Source organism: Buceros rhinoceros, unplaced genomic scaffold, assembly GCF_000710305.1.
Source record: "Buceros rhinoceros silvestris isolate BGI_N320 unplaced genomic scaffold, ASM71030v1 scaffold8696, whole genome shotgun sequence".
Classification (NCBI taxonomy): Eukaryota; Metazoa; Chordata; class Aves; order Bucerotiformes; family Bucerotidae; genus Buceros; species Buceros rhinoceros.
In genome coordinates, this window is record NW_010418066.1 from 170,721 (window position 1) to 185,129 (window position 14,409).

Here is a 14,409-nt window from a genome sequence, read left to right on the forward strand (position 1 = left end):
CAGAACATTCTAATTTGGGTAACATGCAGGTAGTCCTAAGGTCAGAAGTTAACATTAACATGAAATCAGAGTTTCAAAACACTTTAGCAGCCACAGAGATGAATTAACTCATATCGTATATGCATATAAGTATCCATATATATACACATACACGTATATATATAACTACAGTTAAGAACAGAATCTGGTTTATCACATTAAGCAGGTACAATATCTGGAAAAGATGCTATGATAGGCCTACCAGTAAATTTGCATTTCTATTTGCAACAGGCAAGTTGTGGACATACTTAGAGATACCTTACTGTATCTATTTAGAAAGCCTTCTCTATTCATTACAATAAAAAACACTGTACCTGTATGGCTTCGAATATGAACTCTCAGTGTTCCATTGCTTGCAAACTTCTGTCCACAATATGGGCAAATCTTCTCTTTTTCTCCTGTGTGAGTCTTCGTGGGATGGGGAAAGAAAAGAATGAAAGCCTCAGTATATCTTTAGAAGAAATATGAAATATTTGTACTGTATTGACATTGACTACTATTATCTCCATTATGTATTTCATATTATGTACCATCATATTGGGCAGAGATTCTAGTAATCAGCTATAGGCGTTGTTTCAATCTAAAATTTCTAAACAAATCTCATCATTAATGGCAAAATTAACTGGCTTTTCAGTTCCTGTTTCCTAAACGGTTACTATTAAAAATGCCCAAGTCACCTTTGCGTATTTTCATGATTGCAAGAATAAGACACTTACCAGACTGCTCTTTTAGTGGATAATTTTGGATTACTTCATTTAAGTGAGATAAGGAAGGTAACACATTAAGTTACACGTACACCTGACTATTTGCGTTTCAAGCTTTGCACGTAACTCTCCAGATAGGGAAATTCAGTATCTTCCATGAAAATAAGAACTAAGTGACAAAACTCTTCATTACACCATGAAGACCTTATCTCACATAGCACATATGCTGCAGCTGAAGGAAGAGTAAAAGAGACACCATTTCAATACTGGATGGACTTGTATAGTTTTCTTTCCCTGATATTAGGGATATGAATGTTAAATCTCTCTTGATTAGGATAAAGTTCTTCAGAAATCACTTATCTCTAACACCAACATTGGGGGAACACCAGACAGCTATGAATTCACTGCAAACCACCACAAAAAAGTACTTCCAGGAGCAGTACATCATAACTACAAGGCTCACAAACATACAGCTAGTCCTAGTCTGACAACACCACAAAGCAATACCAATTACAACTAGGAACAAAGGTCAAATAAAGAATAGGGATAAATGATCAACAGTAGCTGCTTTTTATTAAATACAAATATGTATATGACCATTTTCAATGTGAAATAGTTAAATCATACTGACTGAGAAAAATTTAAAGAATCTATGCGGACCTTATCAATGATTCCAGGTAATACATTTTATTTTTGGATCTTATGATCCATCTTGGCAAGATCCTTCTCAAAAAAATTAATCTGAAATCAATGTAACAGTATTATAGGCCAGGTCTGTTACTGAAGGAATTAAAACAAGTAGGTAAGGATGAAAGGGACTGTGTTTGAAAAACGGTCTGTTTTTTCCAAACAAATCAGTTTCTCTAGGAAAGTAATGTATTCTCATTACATTCTTGGGGAACAAGACCTTAATCAGAAAAAAAATCACAAGTTTATTTTGCATACTATTTATTTTTGAGTTCCTTAGACCAATATATTCAGGCTCAAAAAATACCAAATGTGCATTAATACTTCTTATTCTGAAAGCAATAGAAGAGAAGAGAGGAAGAATATCCTATAAAATTCTCTCTCCAGTACAACGAAACTTAACTGATTTCACAGGCTGAACAACTACTGACAAACCACATTATCTCAATCTCAACCATCTTGTAGTACAACCTGATGCCTTTCTAGTTCTTCTAAATACAGGTTAAGATCTTCCACTAAGCATATCTGGGAGAAATACATCTTGTTACAGTTACATCACTCAACCACAGGAAGCTTTATTTTCCAGCAACTATAATTACTAACTTGACGCATATTAAATATGAGAAACAGCATTTAAAATGGACCAAAGGCAGACAGACAGCAAATGCATTAACACACATTTAAGGGAAGATCAAGACCTTTAGAAGGCCGCAAAAGAAACCAAAGAGACTTCGTTCCTAGTTGGTTCCACTACTTTTTGCAATCTGTAAAGGTGTTAATAATCAAGCATACATTAAGGTGGCAGTGCTATCCATTACATTAGAGAATTGGGTGGTCTGCTATCTGCTACCTGCCAATAACTTGGTTTAGGCTCCAAAGGTGCGTGCTAGTTCCCACACCTGTAAGACATGGTAAGGTTGGCAAGACATTGAGAGGCTCCTTTACATCTTTTCCTCAATTTTAAATATAGATTTGTGTTGTCATATGCTACTCACCATAATCATGTGCTGAAAATATCGTACCAAGTAACTCAGTTACACTTGGTTGTTATTACAGTTTTACATACATATATGAAGTGTGTACCATATGGTAAATAACATATGCATGATGTTTTCCAACAAACTCTCACAATCTGCATTTGGTGGCAACATCTGAGCTGATTTTACTCAGCTGATTTGCTCTTTATTCAATTATTTTCTTCACGTTTCTTCCCTGTAACTTAAATCTTACCTCAGGCCAAACTAGGGAGCAAACCTTCTCAAGTTTACCCCAATTCCGCCACTGAGAGTGGTGGGTAAGAACAGTGCAACAAGGCCCATCCCGCCACACGCCTGATGCCAGAGCACCTACACTGCATTTATCCACAGGCACCCGCTGAAGATTCTGCACTGCACCAGCATTTTAGGATGTTAAGCACCATCACAGCTTTCTACTGAAGAGCCAGAAATGCAGAAGCATCTGGAGATTTTGCTTAGTCACAGCCTTAAGGACTCAGAAGGAATGAATATGACAGAACTGATTCTACTCACTTTTTTATGACTCTTCAAGACTGAGGGTGTCACAAAAGCTTTGTCACAAAGATCACACTTGTATTTCTTATGTCCATCATGTACAACTTGAATATGAACATTTAACGTGTCCTTTCTTTTGAAAGTAGCATCACAGTGATCACACTTGAAAGTCCTCTCACCTTAAAGAGAAAAACAATGTTTAAAGATACCAGATTTTTGTGGAAATACACTAATGCAAGTTGTTTCTGAACAATATGAATAAAAGTAGTGAAGACAAATGAAAAGCCAGGTCCTAAGAAACAAAAGAACCATCACATCAAGTAATAACGTCATTGGGAAATTAAGAAACTAGTCATGACAACAACATAGCCAGAAACGTAAGATTGAGCTCCAAAGCCAAAGGTGAAATGGCAGCCAGTGGAACTGGCTCCCAGTGAAACAGAGCACTTCTTTTATCAGCACCTCCAGTTACAGACTCCATGCTAACAAGCAAAAAGAGGCTTCAGCTTTGAAACTTAAGAGGTAAGAGACTTCTTCCTGAATTTAAAAGAATTCTCAAAACAGAAATACTTGCTTTGAGTACCCTCTCGTTCACACCAGTGGAGGCAAACTCCCATGACAAGACTGAATATCTTTTAAGTGTTACAGCTGTATTACTATTCAAACGGTGCAGATGCCATTGGAGGTTGTGGCAGAGACCAGGTTAATATTGCCAATAGTTTTAAAATTCAATTAATTACCTAAGCGAGAGGAAGAGACATTGCATTCTGAAAGTCTGCATGTAACTTTTGAGAGGAAAAAGACACATGATTCTTCACAGAAATCATTACAATGAACCTTCTCTTTATCAGTACCATGAATACAGAAGAGAATATTCTTTCCTGTTTAAATTCTTGATTGAAATTACAAGTTACACTACTGCAACATGGTGTTTCATTCAGAAATTCACATTCTAAACTGGAAATCTGGTGCCCGTATCCGAAAAAAACTTTCCAAGCAGTTACATCAGAGATCACTAATCTGAGGACTATTCTCCACCTGGTACTTTTCAGGACAGAGGTCTGATCTGCAGGTTCCTGAGCCACATGAATAAGATAGAGACTTGTATAAGCACAAGCTACTTTTTCCAGTGGCAATGATGTGCTTGTAGAGGTACACTTCGTTCCTTGCTATAGCTCATTAAAGTATAAAATCACCCCAGTCTTGGCACCAGTGAAAAGTCTCCTTTTACACCAAGGAAGACTGACTAGACAGAATCTGTACCACTGCAGTTCATGGTCTGACATACCTAATATTTGAAGAGTGGTGGTTCAGGAACAGCTAAACCTGCCACAAATCACAACCCTAACTCCAATTCCCTGAGCTCCCATTCTCTTCAAAAATCAAAGTATATGTTTAGAAAGAAATTCACTATGGTCCACAATTCTGCACACTGTGAATTACAGCTGTTGGATATTCTGCAAAGGCTTGCTTCAATAGAATACACAAGTTTTTCAACATCGAACATCGGAAAAAGATTTTACAAAATGTGGTGCTTTGAAATTGCAGAAGAGTTGAAAGACAATTGTAAAAGAACAAACTAAACGCACCAGCCTAATAATTCAGAGACGCTATTAGATGGGATTTAAAAAGAAAGGTTTGAGAAGGTTTTAATTATACCAACATAAGTATTCTCCAAATCAAAGCAGTGCCTTCTAAGCTGCAAGGACTTTAGATCATGAGTGTTTTAAAAAAAAAATCTAAATTGCTGACGTTCACAGGGTTGGATGGAATCTAGGGCTCTAAATATTAAGGGTGGAGAAAATTCAACAATTATTTTTTTTCCCACAGTCAGTTAAACTAGTACAGAATGCCAAGAACAAGTTATTCCTGGGGGAAAATGGCCACAGTATTTCTCTGATTTACTAGTTCTGTGCTAGTTCTTAGCTTGGGCTGACACATGAGAGAGAATCTCAGTTTCAACTCTAAACTGTAAAAGCTGAGCAAGTATCCCCAAGTTCTCTCTGCTTCCATTTGCCCTTTCTTAAAATGGCGATACCACCACAGTTAACGCAGAAAAACCTCTTGCCATGAGACCTCAAATCATTGCTAGATTTTCTATAACATATTTGAATTTGCATTTAAGTGTATTTAAAGACAAGGTTTGACTTTGACTCTGAATTTTCCAACTCCCTGGGGTTAGAGTTTAATCTTAATAGTAATTTAATATAGCAAGTTGCATATTGGAGCAAGGTGCCATATGTCTGTTTTTTCTCAGTCAAATGTGAGAACTGCGTAAGTTTTTTCCTCTCTGACTTAGCACTTACTGTTATGGATTAACAGATGTCTCTGTAGGGAGAAGGGGGTTCGGAACAAAGCTTTGCATTCCTCACACTGGAATGGTCTCTCTTCAGAATGGGTCTGCAGATGAAAGACAACATGTCAGAGGAAACACTCAGGGAAATCAATTAGCTGCCATTACTGTAATTATAGCTAATTTTCTAGACTGAATTCAGGAGGAGATATCATAGCAATTTGAAACACCAGAGGACGAAGAATCAAAACAATAATTCTGCCATTATCCAGAATCCTGAAAGTCAGCATAGCAGCTACTGAATAAATGTACTTTCACAGTCCTCAGAAGCATTACATGAGGTGTGCACATAAAAACTATAAAATAACCAGGAAAAAAAAAAACCCTAGAATCTCAGTTGCATTGCTTCATCAGTACTATCACAGATCTTAAGTACTAATAGGAATAAATGCTTTAAAATTAAACACATGTACACAAAACCCTTTCAGTTATGTTTGAAAGCAAAACTGATCTGATTATATCAAGATACTGTCTAAAATTTGGCAAAAAATATTTTACAAGTCATGAGGCCAGTCTTATATATCCTTGTTTCAGCTTCTCGTATTAAAAGGAAGAAAATAAAAAACCACAGAAACATCAGTACTGAGATTTTTGTTCACTGAAGAAAAATTTGTTGTAGCTTAGAGAGCCTCAAAGCCATAAATAAAAGGCTAAGCTTCGATGAGTCTCTCAAACAGCAGAGCTGCTGAAGTTGATTTCCTTTCTGGAGCCTGGGAAACAGACAGCTTCATTCTGCTTCTGTAAATGTCAAAGCACTTCCCCTGTTTCCTAGTGTCATTAAGTGCTGTTGCACTGGAGATAATAACTGGTACAAATTAATTTACTATCTACAATTTCCTACTGTTTTCGCAAAGGAAAGCAAGTTTTTAAAGCATCAGTGTCTAAACATTCTACGAGCTCACAAGGAACTGAAGTAGAAGCTGCAGCACCAAGAGGAAGAGGATGGACAGTGTTTTACAATACACATGAAATTCAGTAAATGAGTTAATTTTGTAGACTAAGGGTAAATACCAGCATAGCACATATTTATATGATCTATTTCTGCTATTTATAATACCATACAACATTTATAGCTATCCCTTAAACTACAGAAAAAAGGGACTGTGAGGCGTTAGCACTAATTATTTAGACACAGACTGAGGGCCTCAAATCTAGACTGATTTTAAACACAAATGTCTTCTTACACACAGAAGAGTACCCAAACAGAGGACTTGCAATGGCTTTGGATTCAAAGGCAATTCCTTGACCTCAGCCTTTGTCACTTAAAGCACAGAGGCAACTGGAGCACCATCAAATGTGTGTAATATATCACACGTTACACAAAGCCTGCTGAGTGTTTCAGTCCCGCTTCTACAGTTTTACATCACAGTCTGCATTATTTGACACACTTCTGGGAAGCCTCAGCAGCCAGGCCAAGGATTGACAGGGCATGAAGAGACTGAACTACCTTCTCACCTCAACAGGTGGTTCCTCCAGAACAGGGTTGAGACATATTGACGAGACACTGTGGGGAAGCTCGCAGTGCTGCTGTCTGTGTTGTACCTGTTCTGTGGATAAATAGAAGGGTTCAGTCTCTAAGGCTGTCAATCTGGCACCTTTCACGAGCGCAAAATTCATTGTTTATTTTAAAAATGCCCTGCTTTAGAATACTCTCCACTTCAGGGCTAGTTCTGAAAAGCAGTGATTTGTACAGAATTCCTTCTTAGCACCTCCCTGACAGTTCTCCTAGTCTTTTGATCAAAAGGTAAGGATTCATCTGCACATCTTAACTTCACTAGGAAGCGAAACACCTAACTAGGCATACCCACACACAGGGTACACAGATCACCTGCCCATTTTGTAAATGGTCCAAAAACAAGTTAGGTCTATTACAAAATGCCATGAAAATCTTAATGAGGAAAGGTATCCCCTCAAATAAGCATTTTAGTCCTAACGCTGTCCTTTTTTTGTCCTACTAATAGGTTCCGAAGCAGAGATGGCTTCCATTCCATCAGAGCAGGGGACAACCATACAATCAAAGCAATTGAGGACAGGTTCTTATGGGATATTTCACCGCAGTCATTCCTACCATAGCATTTGTAGAGGCTTAAACCCAGCCCAAGGCTACTTATTCCCAATACAGAAACTGAGAGAATACAGTTCTTTCAATTCATTATGCTCCCCAGGACCAAATAACCCCAGATTAATCATAAACCCTTCGAAATCCTGTGTCTGCTGACCTATTTCTGCTCACTGTCATATCCTCATAGTGTTTTAGTCTCTGAACTCAACGTCTATACACAGCAACAAAGGAGCAGATGAAACAAAAACTTCACTTTCTCCTGCGTGGAAGAAATCTGCATTATACACCACCTTCATCCAATCTAATGTGGATGAAAGGTGAGTACTTGTTATCTGCAACACAATCCAGTACTACATTTGTCTCAATTTCAGATACTACTCTCTTCCATTGTCACAAAAATTGAACCATTTCTTCACATGTTCACTTAAGTCGTATAGTCTGAGCTTTTTCATAAGAAACCTGAGCTAGTTCCACATCACGTAACACTTCCCAGTGCTGACATCCCCAAGCAGGTGACAAAGCAAGCTTGCACACGGCACCTACGCAGAGCAGCACACTGTTTGTACTGAAGCAGCACAGAGCGGTACCACAGGAAGACTAACAGTTCCTACCTCTCAGATCTGTAGCTACAAGGACATATAGCGAGTGCTAAGTTAGGGTTTGCATCATCCTCCACTGAACAGAGCAGATCTACTCCCAGCAACTCCACTGTCTATCTCCCAGTGAGAAGTAAACATCTCCTTCTGCATCTTTGAAATGACCCAACATTCACCCACATATGAAATGTTTATAAAGCACATTGTAGGAGCCATTTTTATTGCGATACTTCCAACACAAGACCTAATTAAATAACCCCCCATAAAGGAATCGCAGAACCAACAGCAACAAGTTTCCCTCTAAAACCCAAGACAAGAATTCAAAGGCAAAAAAAGTATGCTGTTTCTTACTATAAATAAAAAGTATTTTGCTCTGCTGTAAAACTCAAAGAGTTTAACGTGTCACTACCAAACTTAGAAACATGCTTTCTGTTAAATACTGTTGATTTAAGTGTAACTACTATATCCATCATTCCTATTGCAGGTTTCTAAGCTCCTTGCTACTAGCATAGTAACTGCATCCTGGAACTGAAAGCACTGTGATATTACTCAGTCCAACTTTTCTTCCTCCAAAAGTAGTAACCTAGGAGGACGTCTTAAAGGAATACACACCTATGGCAACATAAAAAACCTAGGCTGAAAAAATACGTAGAAGTATGATACATAATAAAGGTTTACATTCCCACTGTTACTGGATCAGTGTTCCTATCACCAAGCAAAAGAACTAGTGTTGTCTTCCCCTAGTAGTAGTGCAGCCCTCCCAAAATCATGACACTCGTGATTATCTCCCCATTTAGCAAGTGAAATTTGAGATATATATTTACCCATCCACATTTTCACAGCTCTTTAGGTACGCTTCATGTAAACACAAGAGTAAATTTATTTTGTTACACAACAGGGGTGATTTACAACCGGTGCTATGAACAAACATGTTTGGGAAATAAGAATTCCAACATGCTTTAATGAATTCTGTCAGCTTTAGGTACTCACTAAATCTAGCTAAATTTTAGCATTTTTCCTGTTAAGTGGAGCCTGTAATCCTTGCTTATGCTAGTGGTGCTGCTGCTTTAAATGCAGAATTGGGTCAAAGTGTTTACTCATTCATACTTAATCCCAAGGTCCGTTTTCAGCACAAACTCCCTACCAATCACCAACTACAAATTAACTAAGAAAACACTCAAAAAGTATTCATTTAGGATACAGAAGTGTCTCTCCAGATATATTTTAAGGAAAAAAGTATAAAATACTATGAATTTTGTGAGATTCTCTCCCATCTTCTTAATAAATTCTACCACATAAGATACAATCACAGCATATATGTGAGCTAATCTTGTCCTTCAGCAGGCTTCTGCATGCTTTGTTTTACCCAGTCATCACCATTTCATCCTGCAAGAGGCATGATTATTACTCTTACATGATTTATGGCTGAAAGTGCAAGAGATGGTGCAAAGATCCTGTGCCAAATTCCCAGATGGCATATAACGTGAGCCAAACTGTGAAAGACTTGTAAGTATGTGTGTATCAGTTTCATCAGAAGAGGGAAAGAAAGGGGTAGTATTTAAAAAATGTAAGAAAAAAAAGAAGAAAGAGCAAAGGGTTCCAAATACTGGGCACAAAAACAGACAGGTAATTTTTTCCTCTTTCATGTTTTACATCTTATAATTCTGGAACAGCAGTTATGATACAGCCCTGCCATTAAAAAAACATGTAACTCCAGGTTAAAAACAATGACAGGCATTATAGAAATTAGGCCAAGCAGATTTGAGCTTAAATCAACAAAAGTGGAGCTTCCGTTTCACGAGCCTATTTTTCAGGTTGTTCTTGTTGGTTCAGGATGTTTTAATGTATAAACGCTACCCAGGGCAAACCCAGTATAGTTTGTAAGCATCTGCTGCCAAGTCCAATGATGATTGCAACAGGACTACGCTTACTCCAATATTGAAAAAGAAATTCGAAAGTTTTAACTTAATACTAAAAAAACAAAATCGAAAAAAACCACAGAAAAGTCAAAATAGGGATTTATTTGATGCTTTTAACTAAGCAGTTGTGATTTCCTTCCACTTATTTCACTGTGGTTTTTTTTCCACTAGAATTCATTTAATATTTTGAGATTTTGGATATAACAAAGTAAACTAAAAAAATACATTCTTCAATACTTTAATCCTATGTTTATAAGCATGATGGAGCTTTATGATGAACCACTTAAAAAACCTGCAAATCTGAGGCTGGCAGACCTGTAAACAACAACAGCAGAGTGCTTTACCTTCTTGTGATTCTTGTAAACATTTCTGTGGGCAAATCCCTTTCCACAAAGCTTGCATTTATAAGGTTTATCTTCACTGTGTATTATTTTGTGTGCAGTCACTTGATCAAGTCGTTTGAAGGACTTATTGCAAACCTCGCAGGTGTAGGGGCGTTTCTCTGCAGAAAATGAGTGGGGGACATTTAATCTCCTGTTTATACAGGGGGAGAAGATGAAAGGCAGAGACAGCCATCTCCTCAGAGAGATTTCTGCAATTAAGTCAACCCAATTAAGATTAAACCAATTAGAAAGACATCTAATGCCCTTTATGTTAGACAGTTAAGTCACTTCACAAAAGATGAGCCATGGTGTATCTCAAGAAATTGGCACATTCTTTGCAATAATAATTGCTAAAACTAAATTCTGATTAATTAGCTTAAATCAAAAGAGAATTACTTCAAAGAGGAAAACTCTGTTTCCAGATTACAAATGTGAAAGAGGGCATGACAGTTTAAATGTTTTAAAACTTAATTAACAATATACATATTAGCTTCCAAACCCCAAAGCTCCTATGCAACAAGCCTTTATGCTTCAACTGGTGACTGCAACTTAACTACATCAATGCTCATCTGAAAGCGTCGTAAGAAAGCCAGGAGTCTGAGACACAGATTACGTTACAAGAAATGAGCTTTTGGTGTGGACTGATACGAAGAAAATAGTTCCATTATTAGCCTGTGCAGATGTAAAAACCTGCATTTTTTAAATGCTCATGTATTTGACAGAATGATGTTTGTTTCTATTGTCCCAGCTGTTGTTTCTAATAACTGGTGAAAGACAAACTCTAGATTGCGGTGATCACAAATCCTGGCAGAGCCAATGTGTGATACATTGCCACATCTACGGACAGGCCACTCCCCGCTCACAGCAACCTGTTCTGGCAGAGGACAGGCACAATGAAACATTTGCGTGTGGTCTATGAAACTGTGGAGTATGAGCTGCCTTCCTCTGACTGGAAATGATGTGCATAAGTCCACTAATATCTACGTGTATATATATGAAAGAATGTTTCCCTTTTTAATCACAGATCTGTCTGACAGCATAGGCCAGCTCCCATTCTCTTCAACATGGAATTTCAGCCACTGGTTCCTCACCTCCTCTAGAAGCCAAGCAGCTATCTTTTGCCCCATCCCAGTTTACTGTCATAATCTACTCTACCTAGCATGAAAACAAACAGCCTGACAAAGCAGCAATAGGAAGACGACTATAGCATTATGCTTGGGTTTTTGAAAGGCTTAGATAGCATAGCTTAGGTGGTTTCCTTGGAACCTAAGATTTGCTGGAACAGCTCAGGACAGAGCTCATCAAGCCTTCTGTAAGAAATTAATTCAGTATGTGTTAAACACACGTACGCATGTATATAGGTTTGCATTATTTTTGTACGTTACCTGAATGAGTTATCATATGGCGTTTTAGCTGGTTAGCCGAAATAAATTTCTTGTCACATTCCTGACACTCAAAGATCTCATGGACCTGCAAAATGAGTGTTTAATGATAATTAAATATGTGTCTCAAACAAGATCACACATCTTACATATACAGAAATTCTCTAACAGACCGTAACTGCTTCTTAGCCAGTGGCTATACTAATACTCATGAATATTCTGTGATTTCCCCTTTGTTAGTCCCTCGGTGAACAGCAGCATCTCTCAGAAAGTAAATATCCATCACCACAAACAAAATTACCACTAAAACTGTATCTAGTAACACAAATTATGTGAATTTGCAGTAGCTCCATTTATGATATTATGAAAGCATTTAAAAAAAAAAATGCAGAGTATCTTTTCAGAATATCTCCTAGTCAATAAGAAAAAGTCACACAGTAACCACTCCATAACTGCTATAAGCTTGTGAAAAAAAAAGTACTATCCAACTCTTTCAGGACTGTTTCTCTTAAAAGCTTCTAGAGGCAAGACAGTGGAGGGGCAGCAGTGTCTGTCAAACTGGAACTGCAGTAAGCATTAGCAGGATTTTCAACATCACAGCATATAGTGTTACCAGTGGACTCGTGCTGCAAAAATAGAAGAGGCAGTTGAGAGCTGCAACTTCTAAAAGATACCTGCGTTACTTATTGTTGCCCAAAAATCACACCACATACATAGTTCTCCACCTGTCAAGATTACCATTCACTTTCTGCTCTGTATTGTGTACAATTGCCACTAGCAGCCTCACCTCCACCCAGTTCCAGTGCAACTGAATATGCATTTCAGCTTCTGGGAACTACAGCCTTAGATGGTAAAACTCTCAGGCGGAGATCACATTTCATAAACCTGTTCTGGAGAACCCTATAGACTTTCTGTAGGACAATCTAGCAGCTAAAAACCAAAATAGCAAAGGTTCAACACAACACTCTAGTGAAAAACATTTGCAGACAAAGAAGCTCAACTAAGGTTTCTACTTAAAATAAACAAAAACCAGCCCAAAGAGAGATTTGCCTAAGTATTCTGCCTCACCATGTTTTCATGCTGCTACTCACAAACTAATTTCAGAGCAAATTAAGTGTTTTTAATCAACTAAAGTCAGTCATACCATTTCCTACCGTCTCCGCAAACTTGTACACTTAGGTCAGCGTTGTCTATCGAAACGCTCAGTCAGGTGGTAAGCTCAAATGAAGATTGTTCATTCTAAATATTGTTTACCCAGCTGCATTTCAGATTAATTTCTTTAACACACAATCTACTACTCTACCCCTTCCCAAAAGATCTAAATATTTACTTAGATTGTTGACTGCAGTTTACATGATTCTGTAACCAAGTGCTATCGGAATCTTCCCCGACACAAGTTATTTGAAATAACTTGAGGTATTCCTAAACATAATATGAAACACATCGAGACTCAGGCTGTGCTTTGACACTATACAAATGCCTGATGTCAGCTTACAAGCACTGTTTAATAAACAGTCTCACTGAATACACTTCCACCAAAACAGAAACTTCCATGCATGTGCGTTAGAAAGCTACAGCTCCCAAATATTTACTCTATAGCCAATACTCTTTAATCAAATCTTCAGAAAGACTTACACACAGACTTGTGTGCATATGCATTAAATAGCTGTAGCTATCAAGCCTATATTCAATAGGTGGCTCTTTTTCAATCAGTTCTTTAGAAAAGTGCACAATTACATGGTAAAACAACAGTAACAACATACAGAAATATTTTTATCATAGTGATACTCAATTGGATTTTCGTTTTAAGAGAAGTTGTCAAGTAACATGTTCTATGAGTATGCAGGCTGTAATACGCTGGCAAGCTCTCGCATGATGATTTGGTCATATAACTAAATCAGTCTCATTAACAGCTATCAACAAATCTCTGCTACATTAAGGTCAGAACATACAATAGTTTCACAGGCATTTGAAGAGCTACACCTTCAGTTAACAACTGCTAAGTGCTGTACAAACAGCAAGCACCTCAGCAGACAGATGCGCCCCTTCACTTACAGGACTGACCATCCTAACGTTTTCATGAGGTCTACTGAAAAGCAAAAGATCATTCAAAAAGCGTTTGGGGCATGGAACTCAGCTAACAAAAAAAACCCCAAACTTTGAAGAAGAAAGTAATCCATGATTGGCTTTTCGAGAAACTAATTTGAATGTCCATCTACCACCCCAAGAACTGGATGAGACCCCTGTCTGTTGGAAGACAGGGCCCCGAAAGAGCAGGGAGGCGAGAGTATTGCATCCAATTAATTATCCGTTGTTATTAGCAAGTTTAAATGGTGTTCAGTCTGGTTTCCCCTACGTTTTCACAATCACTATGAAAGCCGGAGAACACAGATTGCACAATAGAATGAACCTCTGTCTGGTGTTGAGCAGCGAGGGCAGACAACACCCCACAGAGACAGGCGGGAAGGGCAGGTGAGAAGAGGCGGGAAGCGGGGCAGGGCCGGGGAAAGCACACACCAGTCTCACCAGCGAAGCACAATCCCGCCTTTCATGCGGCCAGTTGGTCTAAGAACTCTTCTGAAGCCGAACAGCTTTACTGCCTCACACACCAGCGGGTCCCTCACCCCTTTTCTCTGCCGGAGAACTGGCCGCTTTAGCGTCGAGAACACCTGCCTACCGCGTCAGAAGCGCACTCCGCAGCTGTACGGCCAGCGAGGCGGTCACAGACCCCGCGCCCCAGCACCCGCACGTACTGGCAGGACAGCGCTACCCG

At 38.4% G+C, this 14,409-nt stretch overlaps 1 protein-coding gene across 1 annotated transcript in view; it reads right to left on the reverse strand.

Moving 5' to 3' along the window:
• Window positions 1–14,409, reverse strand: part of PRDM5 (PR domain containing 5) — a 64,606-nt gene that overhangs the window by 28,515 nt on the left and 21,682 nt on the right. The window contains exons 8-12 of the mRNA XM_010138390.1: window positions 11,640–11,724; window positions 6,750–6,841; window positions 5,248–5,341; window positions 2,960–3,120; window positions 354–447 (exon numbers count right to left, since the gene is read on the reverse strand). Coding sequence (XP_010136692.1) covers window positions 354–447; window positions 2,960–3,120; window positions 5,248–5,341; window positions 6,750–6,841; window positions 11,640–11,724 — 526 coding nt within the window. The remainder of the gene's footprint in view (window positions 1–353; window positions 448–2,959; window positions 3,121–5,247; window positions 5,342–6,749; window positions 6,842–11,639; window positions 11,725–14,409) is intronic.